The 25,318-nt window shown below is 41.8% G+C and overlaps 1 protein-coding gene across 4 annotated transcripts in view; it reads right to left on the reverse strand.

The window, feature by feature from the left end:
• The window catches only part of LOC101953297 (uncharacterized), an 83,130-nt gene that overhangs the window by 8,171 nt on the left and 49,641 nt on the right, over positions 1-25,318 (reverse strand). For all 4 annotated transcript variants that reach the window (XM_065550913.1, XM_065550912.1, XM_065550911.1 and 1 more), the window contains 9 exons: positions 24,510-24,658; positions 21,716-21,884; positions 20,907-20,968; positions 20,093-20,185; positions 19,401-19,461; positions 14,285-14,322; positions 10,988-11,010; positions 5,479-5,553; positions 4,377-4,519 (listed from right to left, as the gene is read on the reverse strand). In XM_065550913.1, coding sequence (XP_065406985.1) covers positions 4,377-4,519; positions 5,479-5,553; positions 10,988-11,010; positions 14,285-14,322; positions 19,401-19,461; positions 20,093-20,185; positions 20,907-20,968; positions 21,716-21,884; positions 24,510-24,658 — 813 coding nt within the window. The remainder of the gene's footprint in view (positions 1-4,376; positions 4,520-5,478; positions 5,554-10,987; positions 11,011-14,284; positions 14,323-19,400; positions 19,462-20,092; positions 20,186-20,906; positions 20,969-21,715; positions 21,885-24,509; positions 24,659-25,318) is intronic.

Below are 25,318 nucleotides of genomic sequence, written 5' to 3' on the forward strand. Positions count from 1 at the left end.
CCAAGGTCCCTTCCAGTTCTAGGAGAAGGGATATCTCTATTAATTATTATTATTAAATCATCAAGTCCAGCTGCTTGCGCTGCAGCAGGACCAAGTAAATCTAGACCGTCCCTGACAGGTGTTTGTCCAATCTGTTTTTAAAAACCTTCAATGATGGAGATTCCACAACCTCCTTTGGAAGTCTATTCCAGATCCTAACTACCCTTATAGTTAAAAAGTGTTTCCTAAAATCTACCTATATCGCCTTTGCTTCAGATTAAGCCCATAACTTTTTGTCATACCTTCACTGGGCATGAAGAACAATTGATCACTATCCTTTATAACAGTCCTTAAAATATTTGAAGGCTTATCAGGTCCTCCCTTCAGTCTTCTTTTCTTAAGACTAAGCATCCCCAGGTTTTTTTTTAACCTTTCCTCATAAGTCAGGTTTTCTAAACGTTTGATCATTTTGGTTGCTCTTCTCTGGACTCTATCCAGTTTGTCCACATCTTTGCTGAAATATGGCACCCAGAACTGGACACAGTACTCCGTCTGAGGCCTTACCAGTCCTGAGTAGAGTGGGACAATTGCCCATGTCTTACACATGACACCCCTTTTAATACAGAGTTAATGGAAAGCAAAGACAAAAGGGCAGAGGTAAAAGCAAAGGTGAAGTGAATTTTTTTTAAAGGCTGAGCATCTACACAGAAAAGAAAAACAATGTGCTATTGCTTGAGAACCAGAAAATGAGACTGAGTAGAAATGAGAATGAAACAGACCAACCTAGTTTCACACTTCAAACTGAACTGAATGCAAAGTAGTAAACAGCATAAACGGTGCAAAGCAAATTTGAGTTTTAAAGTTCCTTCCATTTTAATAATCTAAGATGTTGTTATTTAACATAGGTAAGGAATTCAAATAAGTGAGTTTTAAGTTGACCGGGTCCCTTTAATTATATTACATTCTGACACAGCCAAAGGGTGTCTGTGGGCCAAAACATCTGTGGTGTTGAAAGTCTGACTGTTCTTTCCCTTTGGGAATAAAACCTTTTTATTGTTACATAATCTTATTTGGATTATTTTTGGACATGCATCAGACAGGTACTGTAATTATGTTATTAAGGGTGAGTCAGTCAATGTTTTGTTGATTTTAAAAATCCATAATTTACAGTCTTTGATCCTACAAAAGCTCACTCTGGTTAGTTGTCCTTATGACCCAGATTTTTCAAAGGTATTCAGGCATTGCTGCACTCAGTCTTGCAATGCCTAACTGATTTAGGAGCCTAAGTCTTATTTTCAAAAGGGATTTTAGGCACTTCAGAGCCTAAACTGCTTCATTTAACTGTAAAGCACCAGGCACAGCTATGGCAGAACTAAAACATCATTATAAAAGAGCAATACTGTAGAAATAACAGATCATTATATCTATAAAGTAACAAACCAAGGTTTTTCCCGTCCCCCAACAGTTAATCTAGGAAATTTATTCTACTGATTCATCCACCAGTGGTAACTTGAAAAGTGCTGTGACACGCAAGCAATAAAAGATCCAAACCCGCGCTCTGTACAGTAATTACAGAACTAGAGACAGATCCTCAGCTCTGCCAGGATTTGCTCCATTCTAAAAGCAGAACTTGTGCATAACCCACATACTTAAGGCTACCCTGGGAAGAGACGCCCTTACCAAATAAACCAAGTCGGCGAGTTTTTGGGCAGTAGTGGATATTTACTTCTGACTCCGTGATTTGGCTTTTATACAGCACAGATTAGGTAAGAAAGAGGAGCACAAACAGTAGAGCCAGTAAAACTCGGCTGTTTCATTCTGCAAAAACTCACTCAACATTTTCTTGGGTTTTAATCCATGTGGGTTAACAATTGCTCCCACTCCCCAGATTTAGAGCTGAGTGTGGGGTTCAAAGAAAGCCAAAAGCTTACAGTAAAGCTCAGCTTCGCCTATTCCCATATCGAAACCAGGCAAAATTGCAAATTTCACCTAGTTTTGATGTCAAACCATAAATCAATCCCGGTTTGTTCACAAGGTTTGTGAATTCTAAATTAAACTTTTTTTTTTTTTGCATGATGCTGGCCTGAATTTTGAGCAGGCAACAGAACCAGGCAAGTTTAATGCGGTTTTGCATGTCATTTGGGAAGATTTATTACATTCCTACTAGTACTATTTCCATGCCAAAACCACATGGGATGAAGAGAAGGGAGAGAATGAGTGAAACTGTTCTGGAACAAGGTGACATGAGCCTCGCATACAGAAGATTTAGCTTATCCTTTAAAGTGGCAGCACAAAGGCTGGTAGGCTTCAAATGAGATATACACGTTGTGTTTTGGTTGGCCAACACATTGCTCGGCCAACACATTGCTCTCTGCTCTGCCTGCTGCTGGATGTCTTCATGTGGATAGGTAGATTATTAAAATACAGTACTCAACAGTCCTGTCCTTGGAGCACTTGACAGAGCAGAATTCTTTTGTATGTTTCAATACACTGATTGAGCCTAATAACAAAGCAGAGTGGAAGGATAATGCTATGTGCCTGTGACGAGAGACCCAGTAAACGCAAAATGCCTGGGATAAGGAATCCAGTACTCTAGACTGGCAATTGTACGTTGTTGTCTTTGTTTCAGGACAACTGAAATCATTTGCAGACTCAGAAGTGTATATTATTTATTTTTAAGGTATCTTTCTGGTAGGGAAGTTTGTGCCAATTATTTGCTACTACAGTGCTGGTTTAAATGACATGTTTTAGAGCAGTATAGACAATACATCAGCTGGACAAGGCAGGAGTTGCGGCACAGAATGTCTGAATCAGAAGCTCCAAAAAAAATTATTTTAGAACTTACTATTCACCACAAAAGGAGAGAAACTACTTATTTTCCTTAGTAATAAGCTGTGTTGTCAGCCTGGACAGTAGTAAAAATAACTAAAATACTACAAAAAAGGAAAGGGTGTGTGTCTAAGTGTAACTATCACTGCCCCACCCAGTACAATGGAAAAGAAATTAACTGGGCGGACCTACTTTTCAGTAGCAACTCAGAATGACTACAGCTTTATATCTGTGCCTCGGGATATACATATTTTTTGTAGGTGATCACAAGAACGGCGGGAGAATCAGATGCCACATGAAAGAAGTAAGATGAGACAATGCACACAGAAAAAAATAGAAACATTTTTTTGTATAAGAAATTTATCTTCATGTCTTTCTAGAAAAGATTCAGCATGATTTCTGAACCGGAAGGGCACAGTGTAAATAGCAGAGATGGGTTCAGACAGGAACTTCTGATCTAAGGCACCACCCAAACTTTGGGGAAGTTGGGGAATCAGAGATGAATGTTGCAACTTGGGCTTTTCTCTGAATTGTGAGGATGTTTGGATTTGGATCAGATGACTCTGCTCCATCTCTAATAATATGGGGAATGAACATCCCACTTTTATAGGGGCGTCCTGATGTCCTGGCCTATTGAAACCATTGTTTCATTTGAATTCACAATGCAGCCTGTCTGCTACCCGAGTCTCCAAAGCAACTCCCTTCTCTTGCACTGTTGTCCTTCCATAAAAAAGGAACTCAGGGCCCTCTTGCCTCTGTATGTGGCCTACATGATATCTTTCCCTGTTAAAATTTGCTTTCTTAGATCTTCAGTGGAGATTGTTGGGTTGCTTCAAATCACCCGAGAATCAAATATACGGTTCCCAGACTCCACTGCACACCAGTGCATGGGCTATACACTAGAGAAGAGCTGTGCTTGGGCCTAGCACAGAGGCCGTTGGGTTTCAAGTTCTTCTTTAAGGTAGGAAGTGGATTCTGAGACTTTTCAGAGTGGAAAGGAGAAGGTCAATGGTGGAGAAAGGGAAAAGCTGGTAGACTACAAAAAAACGAGATCTGGAGAAGCACAGTGGGAGGTTACATCTGAGTATCTACCACCACAATAAAGCACCCCAACACTATCTTTTCCTGTCAAGCCCCCTTTATATGCTCCTTAGCAACAAGTGTCCCAGAACGGACTCCCCTCCTACATTTCAAACCTTCCCACTCATCCAGATGACTGTCAGAAAAGTGAATGTAGGGCTGGCTGTGTACAGTAACTCTGGTGACTTCACCCTTATTGGAGAACTTGGTGCTAGTTCCAGGCAGTCGTTTTACAAATTCCAGGGGTTTGCTTTGCTCCACACTTGAAATTAAGATTTTCAAAAAGTTAGTGCAGGCTTAGAAAAATGTCACCCATCATTTGATCAAGCCATAAACATGATGCCTAACACTATCTGTTTCAATTAGAGACATACCTATGAAAAGAGGCATATTTTGGGTGCTGATTTCTCCTTATTCACAAGTCCTTTCCCTACCTACGCTTGTCCCATGTGTAAATATTACATGTTATTGGGAATAAAAAGGCTTACATTGCTGGGAAGTGGCTGGGCGAGCACAGAACCAGTGGCTTGTTGGAAAGTGGAGATGCTGCAATTTCTGGAGCTCCAGTATTGCTCGCTTCTTCTTTGCATGCTCAGTCCTTTCATTTTCTTTTCTTCTCCAAGTCTCCAATCTGGAGATAAGACAGAGACACATGCTGTTTTCAGCTAGGATGCTTGTACACCTGATCTTATCTTCTCAATTCTCCCAGCCTGTTCATAATAACAAGGGGCTAGGATTAGATTAGTGAATTTCAGTCTCCTTACAGACACTATGACAGGACCACATGCTGAGAGAGCCATTGCCTTTTCTGCTTCTGCTACACCTACATCACAAAAATGAGGTGTTAGAATCTGGATGTTCCTCTGTCTACAGGCTATGATCAGGAAGGATGGGTCTTGTTGTTCGAGTACAGGACTAGAAGTTAGAAGAGCTGGGGTCTATTTCCATCTCTGCCACCAACTCTCTATGCGATCTTGGGCAAATCACATAGGGCGCAATTTTCAAAAGCAGAGTCTAATTTGTTCCAAGCAAGACAACTGCAGCCCTCATTGACTTCAGCTGAAGTTGTAGGTGCTCAGCATCTCTGAAAGTCCGGCCCCAGTTGGCTAAAGTTGGGCATCCAAGATTAAAGGTCACGTTTGAAAATTTGAGACCTAACTCATCCGTACTACCTCAGGTCCCCAAACAGCGAAAATAATGCTGGCCTATCTCACAGGGGTGCTGCAATGCCAATGGTATGGTTTGAGATCCTCAGATGCTAGAGTAAAACAAGGTATTTTCACCCCTGGAGGATTCTGTTTAATGACTGGCCCAGTATCCTGAAAAGGATGAATTTTGGTAGCTATGAAAATAAATTTGGTCACAAAGGGACAAATTATTTTACTAAACATCACTACTGGCCTCAGAGTTCTCCAGTATTCAGCAAAAACCTGTTCCTCTTAGCATTAACTTTAGGCAGAAGTTCTCTGAGGTAGGGACTATATGTTTTGTTATGTGTTTGTACAGCACCTAGCACATTCTGGGTATTACAACAAAAAACAGAAGCAGCATTAGATACTGTAACATGGCTTAAGGTTCAAAATACTGCACCTCACTAGGGCTTTATCACTCCAGCTCACGTTGTTACTATCTTTCTGTTGATACATTTTCTTCCTCAGAAAGGTCCTAGGGAGAAAAATTCAGCATGACTCAACTGAGAGTTATAATCAAGACACCGACAATTATTTTTAATATAGAAACGTAGAGAGTATATTTGAGTCATTTTGTTTGTTTAAGCAATTGACAGAATTAGGATGCACTAAGAGAAATGTTCTTTTAAAAAAGTTTTTATTTTTTACTTCTCAAATAAAACAAACCTAATTTTCTCTCTCTCATAAGGATCCCTCTCTCTTTATTTATGTTCATTTTGGAATGGCAGCCTTATTAAGTTAGTGAAAAAGACAGCATATGATGTTTTATAAAAAACCCCATAGCCACTCACTCACCTTTTTACTTCGTTAATTTCCAAAGTTGCTTCTTCTTCCTGGTTGCACGATGTCACTTGAGGCAGTACTACTATAAGCTCATGACGTGGACAGGCCATTCTAGGTCTCTTTACAACCCTGCTCCCCCAATCTGACCCGAATCATCATTAATGTTTTACCTTACCCGGGGCTCTCAAACTATTAATAGCTCAGCAGAGACAGTGTGCGCCGACAGGTTTTGAGAATGAAAATTGGGTGTTCAAGTGATTAAAATAAAATCTGATCATCTAACAAGGTCTTGTTGAAAGGTGGCACAGTAGCTTGTGCAAGCAGCAATTCAATGGCCGAGCTGGCAGATCAAACCTTTACAAAGGTTCAACAAAAGCCGTTTTCATCTCCAGCTCCCCTGCACTCAAAGGCAGGGTAGAGCTGCCCTGTATTATTTGTCAACTTTATATACACATAGTCACCACTGTTACCATTTGATTCAAGCAGAGGGAACAAAGTGTGAAGACCTTGTCTCTCAGGAAACTGTTCAGGTTTGTGAGGAGATAAGCATGCTCAGTAAGAGCATTTTGGAATTGAAGGTAACAGAGTAAATGGCACTAAACAGAACTGGTTCTTTAAAGTGTGAGTGCTCCTTTTAGCGGTACAGAGCCTATGGAGCTAGGGAAGCTAGTTTTTATCTTGCTTTACAGATTATCTGCTAAATGATCAGCTATATGTTGATGGCAAGATTTTTATACCAAGAGATGATATAAGAGGCAGATAAAAGCTTGGTTTTCAGATCCTCAGAGTTTGGAGTAATGCCTGTTAGAAAGGTTTCAGAGTAGCAGCTGTGTTAGTCTGTATCCGCAAAAAGAACAGGAGTACTTGTGGCACCTTACAGACTAACAAATTTATTTGAGCATAAGCTTTCGTGGGCTACAGCCCACTTCTTCAGATGCATAGAATGGGACATATATTGAGGAGATATATATATATACATACAGAGAGCATGAAAAGGTGGGAGTTGTCTTACCAACTCTGAGAGGCCAATTAGTAAGAGCTCTGCACATAAATGGTTAGAAAGGAGCATAAACACTGCCAAATTAAGTGCAAGAATGTAATAAGAAAAGCCAAAGAGGAGTATGAAGAACGGCTAGTCCAAAACTCCAAAGGTAATAACAAAATGTTTTTTAAGTACATCAGAAGCAGGAAGCCTGCTAAACAACCAGTGGGGCCCCTTGATGATCGAGATACAAAAGGAGCGCTTAAAGACGATGAAGTCATTGCAGAGAAACTAAATGGATTCTTTGCTTCAGTCTTCACGGCTGAGGATGTTAGGGAGATTCCCAAACCTGAGCTGGCTTTTGTAGGTGACAAATCTGAGGAACTGTCATGGACTGAAGTGTCATGAGAAGAGGTTTTGGAATTAATTGATAAACTTAACATTAACAAGTCACCGGGACCAGATGGCATTCACCCAAGAATTCTGAAAGAACTCAAATGTGAAGTTGCAGAACTGTTAACTAAGGTTTGTAACCTGTCCCTTAAATCAGCTTCTGTACCCAATGACTGGAAGTTAGCTAATGTAACGCCAATATTTAAAAAGGGCTCTAGAGGTGATCCCGGCAATTACAGACCGGTAAGTCTAACGTCTGTACTGGGCAAATCAGTCGAAACAATAGTTAAGAATAAAATTGTCAGACACATAGAAAAACATAAACTGTTGAGCAATAGTCAACATGGTTTCTGTAAAGGGAAATCGTGTCTTACTAATCTATTAGAATTCTTTGAAGGGGTCAACAAACATGTGGACAAGGGGGATCCAGTGGACATAGTGTACTTAGATTTCCAGAAAGCCTTTGACAAGGTCCCTCACCAAAGGCTCTTATGTAAATTAAGCTGCCATGGGATAAAAGGGAAGGTCCTTTCATGGATTGAGAACTGGTTAAAAGACAGGGAACAAAGTGTAGGAATTAATGGTAAATTCTCAGAATGGAGAGGGGTAACTAGTGGTGTTCCCCCAGGGTCAGTCCTCGGACCGATCCTATTCAACTTATTCATAAATGATCTAGAGAAAGGGGTAAACAGTGAGGTGGCAAAGTTTGCAGATGATACTAAACTGCTAAATATCAGAGGGGTAGCCGTGTTAGTCTGAATCTGTAAAAAGCAACAGAGGGTCCTGTGGCACCTTTAAGACTAACAGAAGTCTTGGGAGCATAAGCTTTCGTGGGTAAGAACCTCACTTCACTTGCATCTGATGAAGTGAGGTTCTTACCCACGAAAGCTTATGCTCCCAAGACTTCTGTTAGTCTTAAAGGTGCCACAGGACCTAAACTGCTAAAGATAGTTATGACCAAAGCAGACTGTGAAGAACTTCAAAAAGATCTCACAAAACTAAGTGATTGGGCAACAAAATGGCAAATGAAATTTAATGTGGATAAATGTAAAGTAATGCACATTGGAAAAAATAACCCCAACTATACATACAATATGATGGGGGCTAATTTAGCTACAACAAGTCAGGAAAAAGATCTTGGAGTCATCGTGGATAGTTCTCTGAAAATGTCCACGCAGTGTGCAGAGGCGGTCAAAAAAGCAAACAGGATGTTAGGAATCATTAAAAAGGGGATAGAGAATAAGACTGAGAATATATTATTGCCCTTATATAAATCAATGGTACGCCCTCATCTCGAATACTGCGTACAGATGTGGTCTCCTCATCTCAAAAAAGATATACTGGCACTAGAAAAGATTCAGAAAAGGGCAATTAAAATGATTAGGGGTTTGGAATGGGTCCCATATGAGGAGAGAGTAAAGAGGCTAGGACTCTTCAGCTTGGAAAAGAGGAGATTAAGGGGGGATATGATAGAGGTATATAAAATCATGAGTGATGTGGAGAAAGTGGAAAAGGAAAAGTTATTTACTTATTCCCATAATACAAGAACTAGGGGTCATCAAATGAAATTAATAGGCAGCAGGTTTAAAACAAATAAAAGGAAGTTCTTCTTCACGCAGCGCACAGTCAACTTGTGGAACTCCTTACTTGAGGAGGTTGTGAAGGCTAGGACTATAACAGAGTTTAAAAGAGAACTGGATAAATTCATGGTGGTTAAGTCCATTAATGGCTATTAGCCAGGACGGGTAAGGAATGGTGTCCCTAGCCTCTGTCTGTCAGAGGGTGGAGATGGATGGCAGGAGAGAGATCACTTGATCATTGCCTGTTAGGTTCACTCCCTCTGGGGCACCTGGCATTGGCCACTGTCGCTAGACAGGATACTGGGCTAGATGGACCTTTGGTCTGACCCGGTACGGCCTTTCTTATGTTCTTAGTCACTGGCACAGGGCATAGATGCTGACTCTGGAAAAAAATCATAGGTGATCACCCCGCCAAACAGCTGTTTGGCCGTGCCCCAAACAGCTAATTGGCAGCTGCTGCCAAACAGCTCAGGGAGGTGCTTGGAGGAGGGCAGAGAGCGGCAGCAGAGGGGCAGGGCCTCGGGAGGAGGGGCGGAAGCCTCGGGGCAGAGCACCCCCAGGGAAAACTAGAAGTCGGTGTCTGTGGCACAGGGTTTCAAAGTTGGGTCTCCTACTTTCTAAGTGAGTTCCCTAGTCACCAGGCCAGAGAGTCAATTTCACTCTATGGCCTATGACCATGGCAGTCTCTGAGCTACCCCTCCATATGAAAAATGAGGCTGGTTGTGACTGGTTCCTTTACAGCAAATCAGGTGTGCCCCTATGACTCTTTTGACCAAAGTTAAGCACCATGCTATGGTTAAAAGTACAATCCCTCTGTTTGAAAGACAGTATTTGACCTTTCAATCCTCACAAGAAATTCTCTGCGCCCTTAGGTTGGCTACTAAGAGCAACATTGTTCCCCAGTTTTATAAGTATGATGCTCTAAGGGAAGGCTGTTGTTCTTCATCATTCTTTCTCCTGAGGCTGTATCTTGGAGCTGCAAAATCAGGTCATGCTGTGGTGCTGCTGCCCAAATTTGCTATTCCGTCCCCTTTCTATAAATACATCCTTTTTGGCACAAGGAGCACACTAGCCTCAATTAACTCACTATCTCTGTGTCATTTAAATGACCTGAGAAGGAAAAGTAGACATCCTCAAGAATAGGATTCCTGTGCATTTCAATACAATGCTGGCTCATAAGAACAAAGCCTAAAAGCAGGGATCGCAACCAGCACATGCATGCCCATGAACCAAGACAAAACTAGTATGTTCACAGAAAGAGGGGAGAACATGACCCATAAGGACCAGGCTGTGTCTAGCCCAACAGGGCAGTGTAAGACCCAGGCCCAATCACAGCCCTTCCTACACTACTGGGAGTGCAAATATTGGAGGCATGTGATCTCCTGGGGTTCCCCCCAGATGCTGTAGCTCTGCTCGATCCAAACATGGGCCAGTCCCTAAATGGCACCATTTGGCCCTAATTCAGCAAGGTATTTAAGCACTGGCCTAACTTTAAGCACATGAGTAGTCCCATTGGCTTCAATGTTTGTAAGAGTACAGTGAAGTGAAGGGGAGACACCCCAAGCTGGAGGCACTTACTGAGTTAGGAATTCATTACACGGTGAAGAGGGAAGAGAATGGTTTTGAACAAAAAAAAAATGAATACACTCTTTGGGGCAAGACTGTCTTTTTCTTCTGTGTTCGTACAGTGCCTGGTGCACTGGGGCCCTGGGCCTTGACAGAGCCTCCTGGGCACTATGATAATAGAAAAATAGTAACAATGAATAATCTGTCTCCCTCCCCGCCTGTTTCACTGAAGTGTCTTTCTTGCGCTGCAGTCATAGCCAGAAACATACACAGAATAGGGATGTTGGTTGAAATGCTTTGAAACACTGTCACAATAGGAACAATTTTCTCTAGGGAATGAAATCAGATTGCAAAGTTATTTTCTGTCTGCTGAAACATGAAAAGAATATGAATGAGATTACATCTGGCCCTGGGTATATAAGAAAGCAGAAACAGCCTTAACCAGATTCAGTTTTCCTTCAGTGTCCTTCTAAGAAATTTAAAATCCCAAAGAAATCCTGAATCTGGCTAGATGTCTTATAAAAGAAACTACATTCTTGCCTAGCAGAAACAGCGTGCCTTTGATGATTTGGAAACGCATGATTTAATCATTCCATTATGCATACCTTTTCTCAGCTGGGGCCAGAGCCTGAAACAGACAGAGACAAGCATTAGATAAAACAACATGATGTCTAGCTAAGGAGATTGGAGTCAAAGGGTCCAACCCTGCATGGAACTGAGCATCCTCAATGCCATTGACTTCTCTGGGAGGTGCGCAGTACTTAGCAACATTGGGCCTAAAGGGAGCCCTCTCCTCTGAACTGATACCAGGCTAGATGACTAAAAATCTTTATCTTTTTAAGTAACTTCCCTCCCCCAAACAAAGATCCACAACATGCAAAAAGACCCATGGGCAAAATGACTGGTGCTAACAGGTTACTGTTCACTCACTTTGCCTTGGCTGTAGCCCATCCCCCTGAATTTATGAGATCTTCCAGGAAGGGACCTGGTCTTCAAACCCTTCTGTAAAACACCGAGTGCACTGTTTCCGCCATACAAATCATAAATAAATTAAAGAATAACTCCCCTTTCTCGACTCACAGCCTGCTAGACAGTGACAACCCACAACACGGTGCTTTGATTAACAGCAGGCAGTTCATCAGATGCGGTTAACTCACAGAGCTACAATTTTTCCTGCTTGGAATACTTGGAATATGCTCCCATCTGCAATGCCAGATCCTTTCCCTTGCTAACTTTAGTGGTAGAGCACAGCTGAGACACAACCAGGGCACAGGTAGGCTTATACCAGGAGAAAAAGTTTGCTATATCCTTTAACCTCATTGCTGCTAAGAACACTTGAGCTTCCTGGTCTCTGTGGCAATATGCTCTTTAGCACACATGACACATCCATGTTTATAATGCTATGTTATTGCATGAATGGGGAACTAGCAACTGGAACACGTGGCTACAAATCCCCGCTTCCTAATTCTTCTGCTCTATGCCATTATGTTTTGGCAGCCATTTTAACCAAACGACCTTAATTGCTAATGAAAAGAAATAATCACTTTTTAAAATCCAGTTGGGAATATCCACATGAGCATGAGCTCATGAAAGATGCCAGTTTGACAACACTGGAAACCTTATAATCTCTGCAAAGGGTAAATACAACATAAGAAGCAGCAGGACAAACTTCTCATACAATACCCCTAGCTAAGGTGCCTCAACCAGCAATCTGGCGATCGAAAAGGGAAAGGCTCTGTATCTCATTCCCAAGCTCCTACATTCAACCCTTAGATGGTGTCTAAAGGCAACAGAATATCAAGGAGGGCTTAGTTCCCTGACATGTCAGCCAGATGTAAAACGTGCAGAGTATGCCTAGTACTCAGGTGTTTATTGCAGATATCATTAACAGTCCTTGCACACTGGGCACAGGAAGAAACCTGTCCATTTACTGACAGAAGCAGCAATTGCTCAGAAGCTGCAGAGAACAGAAATAATCGCTCCCTTTCCAAAATAAAAAAAAAAAAAAAGAAAGCAAAGCTTCACAGCAGCATGGTTCTGAAAATGAATTGAATGACTTAACTAGACCTGAGATCAGAGTTCTGTGTCTTTCATGAAGGAATCAATAGCACTCAATGCAGAGCAACCAGCTGCCTTTCTGACACTCATTTAGGTTTTGGTAACATTACCAGTTTTAACTCCGCACATGCAGAATCCTGAACTCAGAGCTGGCAGTTTTCAACAAGAGTATTTTGTTTTTTAAATGAATGTATGTATCACTTTGAAGCCCACACATGCCTCCAGCCCAGGATTTTGGATCTCAAATCATTTTGATATTTAAAATGAAAAGCATTTCAGTTCAACTTTAAATTACAATGTGGTAGGGCTGCAGAAAAGCCTCTCTCTGCAAGCACTGCTGAAACCAGAACAGGTCCTCTTGCTAACAGGCCACAGCCGCTGGACTTGAACACATAGGAGTCTGGGGAAAGCAGCTTTAGTTCTGGAACTCTTTCTCCTCTTGGTCTGAAAGCAGGGCTTTCCCCAGCAGGGCAGGGGAGGGCGCCGAGCTCGGCCTCAGGCCCACAATCCCCAACCGGACAGAGCGCTGGGAGCAGGGCGGAGAGCCCAGCCGGGGCTCTCCGCTCTCCCTGGCGGCCAGAGCTCCGGGGGGAGGGCGGCGAGCCCGGCCGGGGCTCTCCACTCTCCCCGGCGGCCAGAGCGCTGGGAGCAGGGCGGAGAGCCCCCGGGCTCTCCGCTCTCCCCGGCGGCCACAGCGCCGCGGGGAGGGCGGCGAGCCCAGTCACGGCCCCGCTCTCGGGCCGGAGCGCCCCGCCGCGCCGCCTCCCTCCAGGCGCCGCCCCAAGCACATGCTTGGTGGGCTGGTGCCTGGAACCGGCCCTGTCTGAAAGAACCCAAATCTGTTGATCCTCTCCACACAATGTAAATCCCCTTTATTTGAGCAGACTATCTCTCGAAAGTAGTTACATGGTACCCATTACTGCAGTATCTAAACACCTCATCTGTTTAATGTATTTCTTCTCACAACAACCTTGTGAGGTAGGGCAGGGCTATATTATCCCTGTTTTATAGGTGAGGAAAGGAAGCACAGACATATTAAGTACCAAGTATCTTGCCAAGGATTACACTGCTCCTGTATTTTCCACTCCATGCATCTGATGAAGTGGGTTCTAGCCCACAAAAGCTTATGCCCAAATAAATTTGTTAGTCTCTAAGGTGCCACAAGGACTCCTCATTGTTTTTGCTGATACAGACTAACATGGCTACCACTCTGACACAGGTAGTTTGTGGCACAGCAAAGAATTAAACCCTGTTCTTTTGAGTGCTAGGTTAGAATCCTAACCACTGCTCCATCACTCCCACATAAGTACATTTGTTATTTTTAACAACTCATGTTGAGGTTGAATCAGTTTCTCTTTGATTGATATTGGCTCCCCAGTTCTTGCATGTTTCCAGTAAACATGCCCAGATAGATTATTACAGATAAACAGCAAGAGTGCTATTAATCAAATGAATTACTGACTCCAGGACCAGTAAACATCCACTACAATCAGAATGATCCTGCAAATAGGTGCCAAGCCAATTCATACCACCTCAACAGCAACCCCTATAACCAGTGAAGCTGGAGCTCTGGCGGACTCCAAAGTGAATCTGTCCAATCTATGTCAGCAGGGACCAGGGTCGGATTGCATGGATCCTGTCTAAGGGAACTGGGTTTTCAATTGGAGAAACACAATTTTCAGGGAGTCAGACAGGAAACACTCTGGGGTTCTTAAAAAATCTGAACATACATATCAGCAATACCATGAGTCATATTTCCAAAACATGAAATTCTGGTCATGAAAGCCCTTGGAACATATTCCCAGTGATAAATGCAACTTTCCCCCCCCTTGTTTATCACATACCTCAGGTGGAGGAGTAGGAATCATTTTCTCTCCTGGCACTGAGAGGGGAAAAAAATAGAAAAATAAGTAGGAGCCAACATGACAAAAGATTTTATAATCTCCAGCTACTAATGTTACTTGCACGTTTCTTCTGCCTTAGCATTTGTGCCCTGTCTCATGTTCCCCAGCATATCACTCACAACAGTGCATAAACACTGGCCTGACTTTTTAGAAACATAAAGCACTGAGTGTGTTACTCTCCATATAGAACAAATGGCATTTTTGCTCATGTTAACACAAAAATAGGGTTGGGCCCAAAAAACCTCAATTTAGGATTGAAATCCAGACATAGAGATGAATTTTGCAGCTGGTCCATATTTTTATAATGGACTGAAATAAACACCCGGAATGAAACACCCCTGAACTTTGGTGTGCTTGAAAATCCTGATCCAAATTTTTCATCTTGGGACCACCTCTGCTCTGACCCCCTCTAATACAAAATGTCTGATTCTACATGTACAAATGCATTTGAATCTCTCCAAACATGAGATGCTAGCCAGCCAACTGGCCTATCCAGGAAAATAAGTAGTTTGCTGCTTGCAACAGAACACACAAAAATGGGGTGTGGGATGAAGAGTGGGGGACCTCATGCCCTTTGGGGGCTATTATGGGAAGCTCTACTTTCAGGAGATAAAAGGGGATTAACCCAGGGAAGACACAGGTAGACAACGTTTAAGCACTTGAACAACTCAATACAACATTAGTCCAGGCAGGAGTCTATTAACAGTGTCTGATGGAAGCAATTGTATTATTTATTAAACTGACAAGATCAATTGGCTGCTTTATACCAGTATAAAGAGAGCTATTGTACTTTCATGTCCTTTTAAACACAGAGAATAAAGTGTTCCCTGGGGTGCTTTCATGAGCTGCCTTCGATTAAGAGTTCTTAGAACATTTGATATTGTCAGAGATCAACTTGCCAGAACCCCAACTGGATTTGCAGCTTTCACAAAAGAAATGAAGATGACAGCAATTATAATTAAAAGTAGGCTGGAGAATGAAGGACCTTTCCTGATGAGTACTTTACTTACTGTACCTAAAGGCTAGGCTGTCAAACCTGGGGGAACTGACCTGCTTTTACATCGTTGGCAAAAATGTCAGAATTGGCATCATACTATCAGTGACTGATGCCAAGATGTTATTTCTCTTCTCAAAGTGCTAATTTTGGGGAGATGTTTGTGCTGCTTTATAGAATGTCAGCAATACAAAGGAACAGAGTACTGCCTAACTCTGAGAAGTAGACAGTCCATGACATATGTCAGAGTTTACATGGAGGTGTAAATTATCAGAATAAGACTAAGTATTTCACATCCCATGTTTAAAATACAAAAGGCAATGCCTTTGCACAATATCTCCGATCTACAAAGCACTATGCAATTTGGATCCTGGCTCCTTAGCCACTGTCTTTTTCATCATGTTTTATCCCAATGGTTGAGATCAGCAACGGTGCATCAGCTAGCAAACCCTAGGTTAAAAGGTCTGGGAGCTGGTGCAACAGGGTTCTCAGTAACGGGCTTTTGACTCTGGAGTTTGTTTTCCTCCTTGGCCTGACAGAGCCTGAGTTGGCTGATATCAAGGGCATGCTGTTAAGTCTGTTATCAAACCTTTGTCAGAAGGGGTGAGATGGGAAGGGCTGAGTCTCTGTAGTATTTGGGGGGATAATTTTCTTTTCAGTTTTCATTTTGTGTCCAATCCTGCCCCCCCATGGAAGCCATTGGTAACTTTCCCAGTGACTTTAGTGGGACTAGGACTGACTTCCTTATGTCATTTTAGATCCTGATGTATGTGATGTGATACTTTTGTGCACACACCAAGAGGTGTGTTTTATAAACTGTAAAATAATAACTAGTTATTTGGGGTGGATAAAGGCTGTTAGTTCCAACAGCATTTGCGCTGAATTTTGACAGTGCAAAAAAAAGGAACATCATTCTGGGATGTATTAGCAGGAGTGTTGTAAGCAAGACACGAGAAGTAATTCTTCTGTTCTACTCCGTGCTGATTAGGCCTCAACTGGAGTATTGTGTTCAGTTCTGGGTGCCACATTTCAGGAAAGATGTGGACAAATTGGAGAAAGTCCAGAGAAGAGCGACAAAAATGATTAAAGGTCTAGAAAACATGACCTATGAAAGAAGATTGAAAAAATTGAGTTTGTTTAGTCTGGAAAAGAAAAGACTGAGAGGGGACATGATAACAGTTTTCAAGTACATAACAGGTTGTTACAAGGAGGAGGGAGAAAAATTGTTCTTCTTACCCTCTGAGGACAGGACAAGAAGCAATGGGCTTAAATTGCAGCAAGAGAAGTTTAGGTTGGACATTAGGAAAAACTTCCTAACTGTCAGGGTGGTTAAGCGCTGGAATAAATTGCCTAGAGAGGTTGTGGAATCTTCATCATTGGAGATTTTTAAGAGCAGGTTAGACAAACACCTGTCAGAAATGGTCTAGATAATACTTAGTCCCGCCATGAGTGCAGGGGACTGAATTAGATGACCTCTAGAGGTCCCTTCCAGTCCTATGATTCTATGAAAAGAAATTTCTGTGCTGTCATGGAACTTTCTGAAAATCTGAATACCACCGTTATCCCATACTTCTAGATAACAGATCACCAGAAACGTATACCATCTACTTTGAAGCCAGAAAACTAACTTTAGGAAGCACCAAATCTATTGGGGCATAGAGACACAGGTCCCCTTCATAAAGGCCTTATTTTTCTCTATAATATCATAACTCTCAGTATACAGACCTAGCAGAATCAGAGCTTTCTTTGCAGCTCCATTCATCTCACTCCAGCTTGGCCAGCAGTTGCTGAGCTCTGGAAGATTAGACTGCTACTTTTGCAACACACCCTAAGAAGAGGCTGATGGCCAGACTCTGATCTCAGGTAGAGCTGAGTAAATCCAGAGTAACTCTGTTAAGCTCAAATCCATGGAGCTACTCTGAATTTATCCTGTTAATAAGCTCTTTATTTTGCCCCACATCAAACCCAGTTCTCTTGTTTGCTGCTGCCAGGCTCTTACTGATAACAGAGAAAAATAAGGCCTTTTATGATGGGGCCTATTCAGCCAGGAGGTTTGACTTTCATGACCTGACTACTTTCCCCCACCCCAATCTCAGGAACAAAGGCAAACAGAGATGAATGGGAGGCTTTGCCTCTGTTCAATTATATTCCCCTTTAACCTTCTATTTCCCCTCTAATTCAAACCCTTGTGGAATACAATGGCCTGTTTTTTTGAAAGAGAAGGTACAATCAATTCATGCATGGGCCGTAGCCAATAGGGGTGGTCACAGAAGGATCCCCTGCTCCAAGCTTCATTTCTGAATGGGCAATAGGCTGTTGCCAAATAACTGAATTTTTCTGTAATATAAATATTTGTAAATGTAATCTCCAGTCTGCCTCTGCTGTATCCCCACTGAATCTAATGGGCCTCATGGTCAGTGTTCAACATCAGTGAGCCTCTGGGGTCAGTTAATATAGAAAGGTTTGTGCTTTAGAACAAAGTTTAAAAAAAAGCAGGGCCTGTGCTCCACCTTCAGGTCAGTGAAGGACATTTCATGGTAACAATGTTTCAACAAATGTTTGGCTGAAGAATTAATACAGTGCTTGGGAGGGAAAAGGCATTTGTTAGAAACTTCTAAAACACTAATCATTCTTGGTCAATGGAACAGACCATTCCTGGTTCAAAAATAGAGTGGCAAATTTACTAAACACTAGTCGTTAACTTCTGCCCCATTTATGCACCAGGCAATCGCATTGGAGACAACAGATTGTAAACCAAGAGAATTTTAGAAAGAATACATCATATTTCAACAAATCTGAGGTCCTTTAGAATTTCATAGTTGCCACATGTCCACTTCATGGCTGTCACTAGATTACACTGTGGTCATTCAGAACATCCCAGCAACAGTGGAGAAAATACAGATTTTCCTGCTCCAAAGCACAGGATCCTGCCGCCTGAGCTCGTAGAGACCCTTCTTTAGCTGTTAGCACTATAGGGTCTGACTGTAACACTGAACGATCCTATTTCCATTGTGGCAATGACTTGGGATAGAGAGCCATTAAATCGTCTAGATTTTTCAGGAATCTGCTGATATTGGGCACCTGCTCCTATCTCTTGCTTTCACTGGGAGAGCAGGAGAGCTATGTGGAGAAGGTGCTCTGGCTGCATCACTCTGGTTAGAGTTCTTGAAGGATTGCCCTAGGGCTCGAAAGGCTTGTCTATATGGGGCCTATTGTGTAATAAGAATTCCAGGTTAACTCCCTGTCTGGACATTCTTATTCTGGAATAAGTGTGTTTTATTCTGAATGAGATTAGATTCCAAAGTGGATTAAGAGTGCCTTATTCATAAATGGATGAAACCAATTCAGAATAAGGCACTCTTATTCTGCAATAAGAGCATTCACACATGTAGGAAATCAAGAATAGTTAATCCACACCCTATTTATTCCAGATTATTCCAGATTAATTTTCATGTGTAGCTAAACACTTAATCAGAGAGACTCCAAGGAGTCCTCCTAAGAGTCTAACTGCCTACAGCATATTTTCCAGCTCATCCAAAACTATAGATATGTGGCTAGGCAATTTGATATATAGAGTGGAGCTATGTAGGCATTCACTCTAGCCATATGTCTATGACTGTCGGCAGTTGAGGACCATGCTTTAGGCATGTTTGCTATTGTCAGGAAGTACATTGTGGGGGAGATGAGGAAAATCAAGGAGGGGAAAAGGTTAGTGAGGAAACCCTGGGGAGCCAAAGAAAAGCAGGAGGAGGATACTTGGTAGGGGGGCAAAAGAGAAAGTGTGCAAATAAGTCACTGTATGTTCAAACATCCAAATTACATCACTGCATGATGTATAAGGCTCCAGATTTCTGGGCCTGCAGTCTTATCAGGTATGATGATATTCAACCATTTATACTATTTATTTAATTATAAAAGAATTTTAGTTCCTATAAGGTTTATCACGAGTTATTTGAGTCGTTACTGCAAAATGTCTATTGGGATGACATTGTGAAAAAGAGAATGTTAATGCCTACCATTTCAAGTGCAAACTTATAATAGAGTTGGAATATCTGACCTCACCTAGCGGAATAGCCGAATGGGCCCGGGAGGCAGTCTTGGGGTCTCTAGCCATCATGGCATTCTGATTTAAAAAAAAGAAATCAACATTTTTCATTTTTTTATAAACAAACAGGGAGATACAATACAGTAGGTTGGCCAAACTTTACTCAGCACAGGTCACAAGAGCCTCAGCACAGTAATTAATGTGTATTAAATGGGGCAGATTGTAGCTGTCTGACAATTAATACAGAGGAGATGAGATCTGTGGAGACTACAGGTTCAAGCATGTAATACTCCATCTTGAATATAGGGACACTGCACGGTTAATATGCCAAGTTTGTTAATACTAGCTACAGAATTTCTCTCTCTCCCCCAATTCTGTTGGCATGGGCAATTCTGGAAAAATCTGCGAGATAGCCTGATTCACATGAAAACGTGAATCATTTGTTTAATGAATCTGAGTTAAGATTTGTATTTAGGTCCTTCAGAAGCAAAACTTGATTCTCGTCTGAGTTATCATCTTATAGAATCACCGATTTAAAGGAGCCTTCTGTGTATTATTAATATTCATTAGTTTTCTGAATGAATACAAATATTCCGCTGTGAAACTGGAATCTAAATGTATCACTGAGCTCTCTCTCCTGCCATCCAACAGCAGTTGAGGTAAATTGGTAACATTTTTGGGAGAGCACCTATGTTTGCACAACAGGTACCTGCGTCTCTGAGGAAAATCTTTTATGTTTTGGTGTGTGTGTCTTTCTCAGACCTGCACCGTCTGAACTGGATAATTTCCCGGGCACAAGCTTCTGAATCATAATTAAAATAAGGCAAGTTTAAGAACATACTATATAAGAGCAAACTCCACAAGTAGTAGCAAGGAATATATTTAAAAAATCATATTAAATTGTTATGGGTTTTTATTAGAGATGGGCCCAATCAGAACCTGAGATCTGAACCCCTCAGTTTTGGGGACGCTCAAAATCCAGATCTGCATTTGGATTTTTGTGAGTTGAGCCCATCTGTAGTCTATTACACAACCAACTATGTTAAAAGATCATTAAGGTTGCAAAGGCAAGCACTCAAAGTTAGAATATATCGAAATTAAGGTTGTCTGTGTGACCCAATCTGGCTTCCTTGTACATTTGCATTATAATATAGTCTTCAACTGCATGATCACATACTATGGTATTTTTTCCACAGGGCCCCTGCCTCATTCAGTGCACAGAATTCATGGTGCTCATGAAGATGAGCAGTTATTTAATATTTTATGTTCTCCATAATGTTTAAAGTGTGACACTAGGGCTTATTTATTGCACACTGTTCATACCCTATTTTGAGTACAGCATTATTAATTTCCTCTTGGACTTTTCTATGGCACTTATCATTAATGTATCTTAGCTACCAATTTTAGGATTGTTGTATGAACTTAATAAAAACCCTTCAGAAATAGTAATCAATGTTTATGACATGAGTCATTGTGAATGCCCCACTAATACCAACTGTAGCACTTATGGTGATGGAGAATACCTTTTCTTTGCCAGACGGAAATCTGTCGCTCTTTGAAGCTTTTTTCTTCCTTTTTTCAGAACCTTCAGAACAGGGACAACAAGAACCTGTAATGTGACTCGTTTCTGTGAGGACTGTCTGTGTGGGCATGAGTGCGTGGATCAGGAAAGAGAAAGCAGAGCTGAACTGTGCACTGAGAGCCGAAGAAGCGCTCTGTGTAAGCTCGAAAGTTTCTCTCTCACCAACAGAAGTTGGTCCAATAAAAAAGATATTACTTCACCTCACCCTCCTATCTCTCTCATATCCTGGAACCAACAAGGCTACAACAACACTGCTGAGTGAATAACAGATCTAGAAGGCATTTTTCAAATATGGGGCAAATCCTGCTCTTTACTCGTGTACGTCCTCCCACTGAAATCAGGTCTTGCATGAGTAAAGCAAGCAGAATTTGAACAATGATCATGCTCCATCTCTAATCAAGTAATTACATGTTAGTATAATAATAATTTTCCCTTTTGTTGCATCTTCCATCAGATCTCAAAACACTACCAACATGAATTAATTAATCCTCATAACACTTCATGTAAGCATTATGTATCCATTTTACAGACAGAAAAGTTGAGGCGCAGACAGTTTAAATGACTTGGCCATGGCTATCAGGGAAGTCAGTGGCAGACCCAGGAGTAGAGCTCAAGACCCTGGTCCTGCACTATTAAAGTCAATGTAAGTTTTGCCACTGATTTCAACGAGCGTAGGCTCATGCCTGGGGAGAATATCTGTAGAACTATGATATACAATAAAAGCCAACAGTAAAAGAAGACTTTTAATACCTGTTTTTTTCTTCATCTGTAAAGTCTGAGTTTTGTCTAAACAGAAATCTCTTTCTGTTAGAAGATTTGTTCTCTCCTTGTCTGCTTCTTCATTGACTTGCTGCGGTTCAGTGCTTGGGATTTGCTGTAGCGATTCTGTATCGGGGGATTCACTCTCAGTTTCAGCAACCTGAACAAAAATAAAGCAGGCAAGTGTTGGTTGTTAGGGGGAGGAAAATGCCCAATTAAAAAAACCCCTCTCTTATCCCTTATTTTTGAAACTATCAGCTTGCAACATGGCAAATCCAGTCAGTACTGATTAAGGGCAAAATCTTCCTCTCAGAACCACATTGTGGATCTTGCCTTCAGTATTCTGTGGTCTCTACCACTGTAGATCTCACTGTCAGGAGTTCCTATGCATAAGGAAAGCCCAATAAGCAAACTGAGATCTGTTATATGGAGATTAAATAAAAACATTTGCCCTAAATCCAGGCAATTAGAACAATATTCCATTAAAACAGCCTTTGGCTGCCTTTCCATAACTCTCTGCAATGCTGCTTGTAAAACCCACTGCTGTGTCATAGACTCATGCCCTTTAAGGTCAGAAGGGACCATTGTGATGATCTAGTCTGACCTCCTGCACATTGCAGGCCACAGAACCTCACCCACCCACTCCTGTAATAGACCACGAACCTCTGGCTGAGTTACTGACATCCTCAAAACATAGTTTAAATACTTCTAATTACAGGTTATTCACCATTTACATTAGTTTAAACCTGCAAGTGACCCATGCCCCATGCTGCAGAGGAAGGCAGCCCACCCCCATCCCCAGGGTCTCTGCCAATCTGACCCGGGGAAAAATTCCTTCCTGACCCCAAATATGGCGATCAGTTAGACCGTGAGCATGTGGGCAAGACCCACCAGGCAGATACCTGGGAAAGAATTCTCTGGATAACTCAGAACCCTCCCCATATAGCTTCCTATCTCCAGCCATCATGGATTTTTGCTACTGGCAGTCGCCGATGGGCCACATGCCATCATAGGCAGTCCCATCATACCATCTCCTCCATAAACTTATCAAGCTCAGTCTTAAAGCCGGTTAGGTTTTTTTTCCCCACTGCTCCCCTTGGAAAGCTGTTCCAGAACTTCTCCTCTGATGATTAGAAACCTTCATTTAATTTTGAGCCTAAACTTGTTGATGGACAGTTTACAGCCATTTGTTCTTGTGTCCACATTGGCACTTAACTTAAATAACTCCTCTCCCTCCCTGGCATTTATCCCTCGGATGTGTTTATAAAGAGCAATCATATTTCCTCTCAGCCTTCTTTTCATTAGGTTAAACAAGCCAAGCTCTTTGAGTCTCCTCTCAAAAGGTAGGTTTTCCATTCCTCGGATCATCCTAATAGCCCTTTTTTGCACCTGTTGCAGTTTGAATTCATCTTTCCTAAACATGGGAGACCAAAACTGCACACAGTATTCTGGATGAGGTTTCACCAGTGCCTTCTATAATGGTACAAACACTTCCCTGTCTCTACTGGAAATACCTCACCTGATGCATCCTAGCTCTACATTAGCCTTTTTCATGGCCACATCACATTGATGGCTCATAGCCATCCTGCGATCAACCAATACACCCAGGTCTTTCTCCTCCTCTGTCACTTCCAACTGGTAAGTCTCCAGCTTATAGCAAAAATTCTTGTTAGTCCCTAAATGCATGACCTTGCACTTTGCTCTATTTAATTTCATCCCATTTCTATTACTCCAGTTCACAAGATCATCTAGATCTTCTTGTGTGATATTCTGGTCCTCCTCCGCACTGGCAATACTTCACAATTTTGTGTCATCTGCAAATTTTATTAGCACACTTCCACTTTTTGTGCCAAGGTCAGAAATATAATAAGATTGGTCCCAAGACCGATCCCTGAGGAACTACACCCATAACCTCCCTCCAGCCTGACAGTTCACCTTTCAGTATGGCCTGTTGTAGTCTCCCCTTTAACCAATTTCTTATCCACCATTCAATTCTCATATTAAACCCCATCTTCTCCAATTTAACTAATAATTTCCCATGTGGAACTGTATCAAATGCCTTACTGAAATCCAGGTACATTAGATCTATCTACTGCATTTTCTTGTCTAAAAATTCAATTATCTTCTCAAAGAAGGAGATCAGGTTTGTCTGGCATGATCTACCTTTTGTAAAACCACGTTGTATTTTATACCAATTACCATTCACCTCTATGTCCTTAACTACTTTCTCTTTCAAAATTTGTTCCAATTTTTGTTCAAATTTTGAACAGTATTAACTGCATTGACTTTTATTCAGTGAAAGGGTTAGTATTTGTGGTTTTATTCCAGTGCTGTGAAGAAAAAAACCCTAAAAAACATTTATATTATTAAACTCTACCCTGCATTTGAAATGTAATCCCAGGGATTAAAATAGAAACATTCCAAATTACTTTCTGTGATAGTAAATGTACAAGGCAGTAACAGGCATTCTTGATGAGAGGCAAGTCAGGCTAAATTCCCAGGCTTAGAATTTACTTGTGCTCTGAGTTCTTCCAGCAGGTGTCCCCATAACAAGACAGAATTATGATGAATTTATTATGAACTCTAAGTATGCTAGCTGCGTGTCAGAAGGCCTGAGTTTAATCAGTGCATTTGAGAACAAACCTCAAAATGATGTTGCCAAAATAACTTGAGTCATCAGCATTTCTGCTTTCCACCTTGATAAAGGCAGGTGTTGTGTTGAAGGAAGTCACACATGACATACTGTTCGACTCTGTACAGCAGTGTGAAATGGTTTCATACAAACCTCTTCCTCAGGCTGGGCCTCTGAACATACACTGAGTGGAGAAGAACATGGGGAGATTCCAAACTCAGGTATTTCCAAATCCACAGCCCTTGCAGGTCTGGGGCCAGGCAAGTATTTCATATCATCAGTCAGGATCATTCTTTCAGAGACTGGGAGAAAAGAGCAAAGACTGCTTTAGTTATACCTTTTGTTACTACATCCTATACACGTTAAGATAATGTTATAGGGAAGCTTTCTGACAGGCAGGAAAACAGGCCTTATTAGAGTAAGAAGGGATTTCAGGATGTTGAGAATCAGTATTTCAAAAGACAGGATGCTTAATAAATGCACCTGAGAGCATCTGGTGCTCCCCACATATTCCCTCCCTGGCACACACAACAAACATTTTTTCCTTTTAAAGGACTTCACACACACACCCCAGCTCAGTGGCAGCTACATGGGGGGAGGGAGAGGAGGGAAGAGGAGAGGAGGCTCTTAGCCAGCTAACCTTCTCCAAACATCTACATTCCTATTTAAGGGATGACTTGCTGCCCACTCCCCTCCATTCTGGTGCTTTACAGGAGGAGAGGGCAGTCAGAAAGCCCACTCCCCCATGAACTACCATTTGTGGGCATGTGAAAGTCAATGGGACTTGGGCTCTTAAGTGCCTAAATCACTGTTGAAAATGAGTCTTTTGAAAAATTTACCATTGGTCTAATAACAGGCAGATGTTCAGGAGGTGATGACAGCGGGATTTTATTTCCCCCCGGACCATTTTCAGAGGTGATGAGCATCTGCAGCTCCCTTTGACTTCAACTGGAGTTTTGGGT

The sequence above is a fragment of the Chrysemys picta genome, chromosome 7, assembly GCF_011386835.1.
Source record: "Chrysemys picta bellii isolate R12L10 chromosome 7, ASM1138683v2, whole genome shotgun sequence".
Lineage (NCBI taxonomy): Eukaryota > Metazoa > Chordata > Testudines > Emydidae > Chrysemys > Chrysemys picta.